Genomic DNA, 10,732 nt, shown 5'->3' with positions numbered 1-10,732 from the left:
GCCTGTAACCTGAACTTACTGGGGAATTAAGATGAAAGCTGCGAAAATAAAGAACTCCAAAGATAGTCCGACTGCTTAGTCAACTTTTCCCAGAATTAGCAAGGGGCCATATAAACGAAGGACAAAAAGTCGCTTCAGTGACACTTCTCAGAAAAGTCTTAGAAGTGTGACTTTTTCAACCCCTTAGAGCCAAGATTATTTTAAAGACATCAGATTTTTAAAAAAAGGCTCGATGATGCCATTTTTATGTCTGTGCTGGATTAATGTGTGATGTTTTTTACTTGCACCCCTCGTCTCAAAGCTGACATGGTCCAGACGCTTTGTTAATACGACCACAGATCTGATGAGAACATGACGCTGTCGGGATAAAGTCATTGGGAGCCCTGCAGTCGTTCGTTACAGCGACTGAATCACGTCTGCAAACAAGAATTTATTTAAAACGACAGAAGGGGATATCTGAACGAAAGACGATTTCTCACACCAACATGATAAAATTATTTTAAAAAAGAACATTCATCATTCCCAAACGGTCTTCAAACCTTTTTCCACCATCCATCCATCTATGTCAGACATCAACGAGTTTAACTTCACAACACACACAGTTGAGACACATTTAAACCCTGACTCCAGACAGACATTTTAAAAACCACTACTTTAATTTAAAAATGCCCACAATGAAACAAGAATGAATTCAAGTCAGGAGAGGGGGAAAATGTCTGAAGTGTGACCTCTGGTGACCACGCTGGAACAGGGCTGAAAAACGTTCTTCTACCCAGGATCCATGAGAGTTATAAGAGGTGAAGTCCAACATCATACGTGTCTCCGAACACGCCTGAAAGAAAGTCTCTTCACACGATATCGTTTCAGTTTTATGGATCATGCAGTCAGGGGCGTGGCCAGGGGTGGCAGGGCACTCAACAGTTTGGCTCTGGAAGTAAAAATCAAATTCAAATTCATTTTTTCTCCATAGGAGATTTGACTATTAGCCATGATGTCATAACCATCATAGGTCGACTGACCACGAGCGAGTGTGACTCGATGGTTCACACTCCTGGAGGAGATCAACTTTGTATTTGCGATATCGGGGCAAAGAACTACACTACCCATGATCAGCGTGACAGAGACGTCTCTGTAACTCTTTTGTCTTGGCGCACCAGCTGCCCGGGGGGGGAGCTGCTCCGTGTGCAGCCTGAGGGGGGAGCTGCTCCGTGTGCAGCCTGAGGGTGTCGATGGACGGTGCACGGAGGGAGTGTACAGGAAGTTTTTAATTCGTTTAAATTGTGACTTTGAACATGCATCTTTTTTTTTAGAGTTCTTAAAGAAGTAGGCCACAAAGTATAGCCTTGAACTCTTGGGTAAAAAATAAAGAGATTCTTGTGTATGCGAGTGTGGACGCACTTAATGAGTCACAGACCCCAGGGGCCACCCCGGTCAACAAAAAGGCCGGACACGCCCCTGCATGCCATTTACTCATCAGCATGGTTTTATAGTGAACTTCATCATCAAAGAAGGTAGCGAAAGCATCTTGTTCTCTTGTTGGGCAGAGTAAGTGAGAGATAAAGCTGTGAGTCGCTCAGCTGCTCCTGGTCGTAAAGCATCACAGCGTCTTTGGTCCTCGAGCAGTGCAACAACCTTTCAGATTAATGGACTCAGTAATTCTTACTTTAATCAGTTCACAGTGTTTCCGTCTTCATTGCAGGTAAGGAATTATTCCAACACTCTTCTTCTTCCTCCTGCAGAGCTGTGACTCTGATGATGCACGGACGTAAAAACGTTCTTCCTGCTCATGTGTCAGGATGCCTTTGCGAGCTCGTTGAAGCCGTTCTTCCTCCTCTGCTTGTTTAACAGTGATGTGATCTGGGCGGAGCCAAGGTTCTCTTTGTCCTTATTCTCCACCTCTTCTGGTGCAGCGCAGTCGTGCTGCTGCTCCACAGTCTGCAGATCTTGACCTATGGGGACCCGAGCCTGACTGAGTGGATGCAGGGGACAGAGGCCCATCTTGGGGCAGTAGGAAATCACTACTGACAGAGGGGGGTGGGACACTGCCACTAAACCGCCCCCTACTGGAGAGATGGGAGAAGGGTAGGAGCTTTCACTGCTGCAGCTGCTGTGTTCAGTGAAGAGGTCGATGTTGAGGCTGTTTGCGTTCAGTCTGATGGAGTCAGTGATGCTGTTGTGAGTGGAGCGACTCACTCTGTCGCGGCTCTCCAACAGCTCCTGCCGGCCTAGGATGTGGCGCTGGATAATCTTCCGGAAGGTTTTCCGAAACTCCTGTATGCGGTAGGCGTAGATGAAGGGGTTGATGACAGAGTTGGTGTGTGAGAGAATGATGGCCACGTACATTATCCAGAGTGGAGGACGAAGACACTGCGGACAGAAGAGGGTGAAGCAGTTGATGATGTGTAAGGGCAGCCAGCAGGCGGCAAACAGCCCGACGATGATGGCCAGAGACTTTGCAGCCTGGACCTCTTTGTGTAGCGTGGAGCGAGACCTCTCTCCGTTAAGTGCCTTCACCTCCATCAGCTTCAGCTGGTGCCGAGCAGCCATGAAGATACACAGGTAAATGGCCAACATCAGCAGCAGGGGAATCAGCACGCAGGCGAAAAAGTTGAAGTAGACCATATACTCCATGACCACCACCTTCTCAAACAAGCACCTCATCAGGTTTGGGGGACAAGTGCTGTTGTCACTCTTGGGCAGATTATTCCAGCCCATCATGGGAGTCAGACCAATGATGATGGATAGAACCCAGCACACGGCGATGATGCCTCGTGCACGCTCCCCTGTCACCAAGCTGTTGTACCTGGAGAGGGAGACCATGAGCATTACTGTCAGATTGAAGAAAGTTCGTGTTTCCCTCTCTGAAATGAGTCTGTGTCTGAAGTTCTCTCAGACTTATGAGTCGCTCTCTAAATGCACTTCTCATACCGGAACTAAAAGAGGAGGGGTAAACAAACAGGGCTCCTCAAAGGAAGCGTCTATTTTGAGGAGCGCAGTGTGGGAGAGCAGCTGATATGTTTGGCTTGTTTCTATCGCATTCTTGAGATGTTAAAGTGCAAAGGTCAATGCCGCAAAAACACAGAGGAAGTCTCACGTATCGTCTGCAGGAGGAGGAGGAGGAGGAGGAGGAGGGTGCTGAATACAAAAGCTTTGAACCCTGAAGACAGGAAAGCTGTGCGTGGGGTCGACCATGTTCGCGTGATGATGTCACAGCTTGAGCTGCAGCGTCACAGGTGATCAACCTTTCCATTAAGTGACAGGATCGAAGTCCGTACGTGTTTCATTCGAGCGTTTAATGCAAACTCACATCCCTCATACATATTCAGACAAACACTGTGTTTTACAGGAGGGTCATGAAGGTCGATTACACAGGGGGGCTACACGGCCTTCACATCGTCTGTGTAAGCAATTAGAGCAAGATCTGTTTATTGCTCCTGAGGGGACGCAGTCCTGTGGGAGAAGCCATTTCTGGACACAACCATTCAGCCAAGAGTTTCAGTTGAAATGTCACGCCTGCATTTAACAGAAAGGAAGGCTGCCAAGTACGGCACATTTCAAATTAGTCTTGGTTTCAGGTTCTAACTTTTCTCAACATGTCCCCCAACATTTAAGTGCATCCTCCCACTACACTTCCTCTCTATCTGCATGAGAAAAAAATGAACACAGTGAAGAATTCTTTAGGCGTCTGACCTGAGTGGTAGCTTGATTGCGATGTAGCGGTCGATAGCGATGGCCAGCAGGCTGAAGATGGAGCTCTGGGTGAGGACCAGCACGAAGCAAGCGATGAACAGGCATCCGTAGAAGTTGGAGCAGAAGCCGGTGCTGATGACGATGGAGAAGGGAATGGCAAGGACGCCCACGGCGATGTCAGCCACAGCCAGCGACACCACAAAGAAGTTGGTGATGCTCTGCAGGTTGCTGTTGAGACACACGGCCCAGCAGACCAGCACATTGCCCAGCACGGAGAACACGGCAATCAGAAGCTCCAAGACGATGTAGAAGATGAAGGCAGCAGCAGAGGAGTCCGACATGCTGAGGCAAAGGGTAGGCTCACCGATGAGAAGAGAGGAGAGCTCGACTCAACGACCATAGCTGCAGACGGGCACTCGTTGAGCTCAGCCTCCTCACCACCAACACTTTCAGAGACATCCACCAGAATCCCTAAACAGCTGTTAGCACTTCTTCACACCTGCTAAGCTCAAACAGCTGATCAAAAAGGTTCACTCCACTTCAGATGGAGCTGTCACCGGTTTAAGCTCCATGAACAGGTCGTAAATGCCTTCATGCTCTCCTGGTGCTGAGCTCCTCTGCTGTCCTCTCCCCGCAGGTCCTTCCCCTCTGAAGCTTTTTCCCATGAACGTCTTGAGGGGCTGAGATGGTGCCAACAACGCACATCACATGAGCATTATCTCTCGCTGCAGAGGAATAGAGGAAGTGGTTATTAATAAAGGAAGCTGATTGCAACCCTCCCCGTGCATGAGATGTGACGATGAAGTGTTGCAGCAATGTGTTCTTCCTACAAAAAGAAAATGTGTCGCTAGGAGGAAATGCTTATTTCCGCTATCTGACCCTTACTTCTCTTAATGGAAGATATTATTCATTTAAAAGAATATCAACAACAAACAAATACATGTTTCTCTCTTGGATTAGGTCCAAGTTGAGTGTTTCATCAAATAAAAAGGCGTCAACAACCTTTGATTTTTTAAGCCTTTACATGTTTCCAAGGTTTTAACTCTGAGGCCATTTGAAATACTTTTTCTTCTGGAGAAACTGGTCTGCTGATGGTTTTAGTTGACAGTCATGGTCATGTGAGTGTGCAGTTTTGTGGGACTTTGGAGTGGTCAGGTCCTCTGTAAACAGCCCCTCTTGACCCTGCAGTGGGAGAGCAGTTTGTGTAGACATCATCAGAGTTAAACACACACGTAGCAGAGCTCCCACTGCTACCACAGTTATGTGTAAAACACGGAGCGACGTCTGAGACTGCAGTGAAAACACTTTGAGTCACATGTTTTACTCTCTCACCTGGGCCGTGCGACCAACCTGCAAAAAGACATTTTTAAAATCCTGCTGCTGATTTATATAGCGCTTAATGGTTCATGAGTGACCTGCTGATTCACTACGAACCGCTCAGACCGCTCAGGTGGTCTGGTCCAGGTCTGCCCTCTGTCCCCAGAGTCAGAACCAAACATGGAGAAGCAGCCTTCAGCTTCTATGCTTTGTATATCTGGAACAAACTCTCTGCAGGTCAGCTGAATCTCTCAGCTCTTTTAAATCTAGGTTAAAGACTCACCTGTTTACAGCTGCCTTTAACTAAAATATTTTAATAAAGGTTTTAATGCACTGTAACTTTTAAATCCTTTTTATATTCTTCCTTAAATTAATTTGATTTGAATTGTTTTTACTTTAACAAATTTTAAGTTTTAATAATTTCAGTGATTTTTATTTTTTATGTATCTTTTCTTTCCTCTGTCATGATGCTTTTGATGTCTTGTGTAAAGCACCTTGAATTGCCTTGTTGTTGAAATGTGCTACATAAATAAACTTGCCTTAAAACCGTTTCAGTGAGATCACGTTTGCATGTTTGCAGCAGCTGAGCGAAGTTTGAGTTTGATGTTCAGGCTCCGACCTCGTCACTCCTCCTAAGGTTTATTTTAAATGCAGAAATTGCGAGTCTGCAGGTGCATGGTGCAGCACTGGTACAAGATGGAAAGGCAATAACAGAGCAGAAGGAGAGAGAGGAAATCTTGAACGTGTGTGATTGGAGATTGTGAGATCGGCACCTGTCAGTGTAAAATCTGTGCAGCTCGATGACGCACTCGTCCACTAACATGCTTCAGCTTGTTTTTAAAGAGAAAGTAAATCAGCTGATATCGATGTGAGTTGATCAGATAACTGCACTTCTACTTATACTGTTTGAAAGATCTAATCAGATAATGACTTCATTGTAACTGAATGCACTGAATGTGAAAACGCCCTGAATCTCATTGGTGGAAACATTTCAGTAATTTGCATATTTCTCGTCTTCTCCTTTACACCAGAGGTCACACCGACATATTCACACATTGATGGCAGAGGCTGCTGCTCCGTAGTTTCACCATCAGAAGTAACGAATACATTTATTCACCGCAGACGAAGCAACAGGATTATTTTAAGGATCAAGTGTCTTGCCCAAGGACACATCGGAAACGTAGCTGGTGGAGCTGGGGATCAAACAATAATCTAAACATTTAACATACGAGGAAAGATTAACCTCTCTCAACTGTGCTTGTGTTGTAATCCATAAATGTTGCTGTGTCTTCTGTTCAAAAAGCATTATTCCTGGAAATGTAATCAAACGTCCCCATGTCCATTCTCCATGAATAATGCTCACAATAGTTGGGTTGTCCGGTGTCCATAAAAGGCTCACCAAACACAAATCTGTTTTCATGGTGTGATCCCTCAGAGGGAGGCTTCTTGAGGTCACTTTGAGTTTTCAGAGATAGCAGATGTGCTGGAACGCCGGGGTCTTTGCTCTGGGAGTCAGGGTTTTCCTTTTGGGACGAGACCTTTTTATTCATACCAAAGACTTGTTGTTTCAAGGCTGACAGTTATCAGGAGGATATCTGTTTGACTTACAAACAAGGTTTCTGTGGGTGTTTTTCCTCTCAGCTCGGGGTATTTAAATGTCTTGGTGTCAGAGAGGGTCTGTGTTTCATTACAATGGATTATAATGCAGCGGCGGTGGGTCCAAAACTAAAACTCCCAGAAGACGGGAAAAAGAAATGTTGAATTTATGAAAAGTTTGAAAAGTATGACAGCGATCCTCCCAGGCTAGTGAAGCACCTTACGATAACAAGTCATCCTTAAATAAAAATACTAAAACACGTCTGAGAGATCGACAGTGAAACATGACAAGGTCTTTGATATTCAGGTAACATACCACATGAATTTAGGATTAAGGCTATCACTTCACCATGCTCCTCCTTCCATGCAAAGGAATATATCAACAGCCTGATGATAAGATGGACTCATAATACTCCATCACAATCAAACTAAAACTACCTCAGCATCAACCGCTCGGGGCTTCCCTGGGTATTTATCCAACATGCCTAACAGGTGTGACACATGAATACATCATTAATCCAGTGTGTCCTGTGTGAATGTGTGTGTGAGTCCTGACTGTCTCCAGTGAGGGAGAAGCTGGAGTCCTGCTGGCTGTGTTGTTGTCAGAGCTGTGTTTACATGGACGGGACGGCCGGCTCCTCCCCTTGTGTATAAAAGCTGTTTGAGTCAAGAAGAAGAACATACTCATTGGTTATTTGGCTGTCACATTTTTAGATCGCGCTCGTGCTGTGGAAATGTACGCGCAATATGAAGCTACGAGCTAACTAAAGAGTGCTAATATTAGCATGCTAACGCAACAATGCAGAACACAGGTGATTGCAGCTCGAGCAAAGGACAGTTTGGTCTGCTGCCTGTGCTCAATGGTGCTTAATTATGGCGCTTTCTGATTCAGAACTACTTTGTGCCAACGTGAGTGGAGGGGGGTTGGAGGTGAGCGGAGGATTCAGAAAAGCGGAGGCGTGGCCAAACAACAGTTGGTCTTGGATTAGCGCTTATGCTCAAGTGCGACATCTATTGGATCAAAAATTTGCACATTCTTCCTTTAAATGCAACACCGGCATATTAATGGAAGGGTTTACACGCTCGACGAGAAAACAGGTCAAGGATCAATGCAGATGCTGCAATGTGCTCTTCTCACCACCACCTGGCGCCATCGGACAAAAGCAGAGCCGTTTCTAAAAAATTCACCACCGTAAAATGTGTGACTACAATAATCAGACCTATTTAGGTTTTTTTTAACCAAGCTGTAAACATGTTCATTTACGCTGTAAAACGTAAAACCGGCCTGTTTTATGTATATGACGTCTTCCAGCCAGCCTCAAGTGGAAACTTGATGAACTGCAGGATATTGCGTCGCTTTCTGATCAGACTGTGTTGTTCTTCCTCTGTGATGTACTGTACGTCACTTTGGATTAAAGCGTCTGATAAATGAATAGTAGAATGATAGTCATCATAAAGGCCAGCATCAACATTGTGTGCATATGTGTCGTGACAGATTATCAGAGAGACTCGATCTGAAGATATTGACAGCTGTGCTGATATCCAGAAGAACATCTCCTCCTCCATCACTTTAATAAAACATAGAAAGTAAAAATCAACTACAGCTGATTTTCTAACTCCACCAACTCAACTAGCTCCTCACTTTAACTGGTTGCTAAGCAACCCAAACCTTCTCTTCTGCTGTTGGTGTCCATGGATACCACAGAGCAGCTACTCTGTAGTATGAACCTTTACTTCATGTTAAGATAAATGAAACCAGAGACGTTAGAGTGTGTTGTGACTCTGAGGTTTGAGATGATAAAGAAAAACTCTGTCAGCTCAAAAAGTTCATTTAAAGTAGCTTCATAACTCCTGGCTGAGACAGAGGAGGGATACGTGTGGTGAAAAGTCCCGGGGATGTCACTCATGGCCTCTTGTCCAATCAGATTGTTCGGCGTGAGCTAACAGTTTTAAATGATGAATAAACATATAATTTGTATTAATAGTTTTTTATAGAGTTTAACTACATATGTTGAAGAAAAACACATTTTCCTAAGTGCATCATTACTGTCACATTATTGCATCAACTTTATACACTGTTATTACCTAATACTTAAATCTACATCCTAGAGTTTTATCAAGTCAGCTATTAGATACTGTTTATGAGGGGTAAACACCCCCCCCCCCCCTCCCATTGGGACGTCCTGTCATGGCAGCTCATCATCACCTGTTAGTTTCACTTTGCCCAGGACAGGTGTTTATCTCCACATGACTTCAGCACCTGAACCATTTAAGAGCTGTTACTTTATGAGTGGCTTTAGTACAGCAGACACATATGAGTCCCACACAGCAGACCGCCTGCAGGAACAACGCGAGGACATTCTTTGGAGGTTTATTGCTGCTTTGTTTTTTTCTCACTGCAAGGTGAGGAGAGTTAACACCCAGTTTGGGACAGCTTGTACAAACTATACTGTGTTCCTCTCTCACGTCACATACCTGCTCTCAGATGAATGCAGGTCGCTTCTTCACTCGTATATGCAAATGTTAAAGCAGCCTTACGTCACCGTTCATAAAGTAATAACCCTTTAATAATAATGTCAGACATTTAAGCATTTCAGTTAAATATAAATATAAATGTATATTAGATTCACATGTTAAGAATTCTCATAAATTTGATGAATTTATGAGAAACAGAGAAAACTCACCTTCTCTCAAGGTCCATCAGTCGCTGATGATTCCCAAATAACAAAGTGAATATATTCTAGTAAAGTCTGATAGCACTTCAGGAAATGAAGTCTTAAAAAAACACGTCTTCACTCTCCCACAAAGTCAAAGACAAAACCCGCCTGATTACTTCACTTCCTCCTGTTGTTCAAGTCAAAATCATAAAAGCACGCTGAAAGTTTGAAGAGTTCCTCCTGCTGATGTTTAACAAATGACACTGCTTCTTATGTGCTTCAAGCTTCAGACGCTCTTTCCCTTCCTCCCTCCCTCACACACAGACCACACACACACACACACACACACACACACACACACACACGACACACAGACAAACACACACCCCTCATAAAACATATTCAGCGTTGTGTTTCCTCTGCGGGGGCGGATCAGTTCAAATCCTGTTGTGTCTACTTGACTCTCGCTGACACACTTTAACTTGTTTTAATTCTCACAGAAGACAAATAAGCATGTCTGATCTCACCCTTTATTTCCTTTCAAATAAATGCATTAAGACTTACATCTGTTTTTATTCATGTAAATAATAATGTGAACCTCAGAGCTGCCTGACTTCACAAACTGTATCAACGCTTTTCAGCACCAGTCGGCTTCTTCTCGAGGTTTCTGTCTCTTATAGTGTTGCAACTTTCCTATTTGTTGCTTAGTGACCTTAATAGAAGTAAAATAAAGGGAACACTTAAACAACACAAGTCAATCACACTTAATCAAACTGTCCACTTAGGAAGCAACACTGATTGACATTGGTCAAAGGCAATTAGCAAGACCCCCCCCCCCCCATTAAAGGAGAGGTTCTGCAGGTGGTGACCCCAGACCACCTCTCAGCTCCGAAGCTTTCTGCCTGATGTTTTGGTCACTGTTGAATCTTAGCGGTGCTTTCACTCTGGTGGTAGCTTGAGACGGAGTCTACAACCGACACAAGTGGCTCAGGTAGTGCAGCTCATCCAGCTCTGTAGTGTCCAGAGCATGGAGGTGCTAGCAGGAGACAGACCAGTTCATCAGGAGAAGTGGAGGAGGCCAGCAGCAGGACTCAGCCTTTGAGCAAGGAGGAACAGGAAGAGCACTGCCAGAGCTCTGCAAGATGACCTCCAGCAGGCCACACGTGTGTCTGCTCAAACAGTCAGAAACAGACTCCATGAGGGTGGTGTGAGGGCCCGACGTCCACAGGTGGGGGTGCTTACAGCCCAACACCGTGCAAGATGTTTGGCATTCTCCACTGGAGCCCTCTGCTGCTCTACACAGGTGAAAGCAGGTTCACACTGAGCACATGTGACAGACCTGACAGAGTCTGGAGACGCTGCCTGGAACATCCTCCAGAATGACCGGTTTGGTGGTGGGTCAGTAATGAGGTGGGGTGGCATTTCTTTGGGGGGCTGCACAGCCCTCCATGAGCTCACTAGAAGTAGCCTGA

The 10,732-nt window shown here is 45.0% G+C and overlaps 1 protein-coding gene across 2 annotated transcripts; it reads right to left on the bottom strand.

Moving 5' to 3' along the window:
* Positions 1–1,264: 1,264 nt before the first annotated feature.
* Positions 1,265–9,494, bottom strand: adora2aa (adenosine A2a receptor a). 2 transcript variants are annotated; one of them, XM_079345867.1, is made up of 3 exons: positions 9,288–9,494; positions 3,691–4,415; positions 1,265–2,803 (listed from the first exon to the last, which is right to left on the bottom strand). In XM_079345867.1, exons 2-3 carry the CDS (start codon positions 4,029–4,031, stop codon positions 1,792–1,794), a joined length of 1,353 nt encoding a protein of 450 aa, XP_079201993.1. In that variant the 5' UTR covers positions 4,032–4,415; positions 9,288–9,494; the 3' UTR covers positions 1,265–1,791. The 2 variants fall into 2 exon arrangements, with proteins under 2 accessions (XP_079201993.1, XP_079201992.1); XM_079345866.1 differs by lacking the exon at positions 9,288–9,494 and having other exon boundaries at positions 3,691–4,539.
* Positions 9,495–10,732: the final 1,238 nt, after the last annotated feature.

The sequence above is a fragment of the Symphodus melops genome, assembly GCF_947650265.1.
Source record: "Symphodus melops genome assembly, chromosome: 1".
Taxonomy (NCBI): domain Eukaryota; kingdom Metazoa; phylum Chordata; class Actinopteri; order Labriformes; family Labridae; genus Symphodus; species Symphodus melops.
Note: the sequence above shows the minus strand (reverse complement) of the source record. Positions and strands in the feature narration are given on the sequence as shown.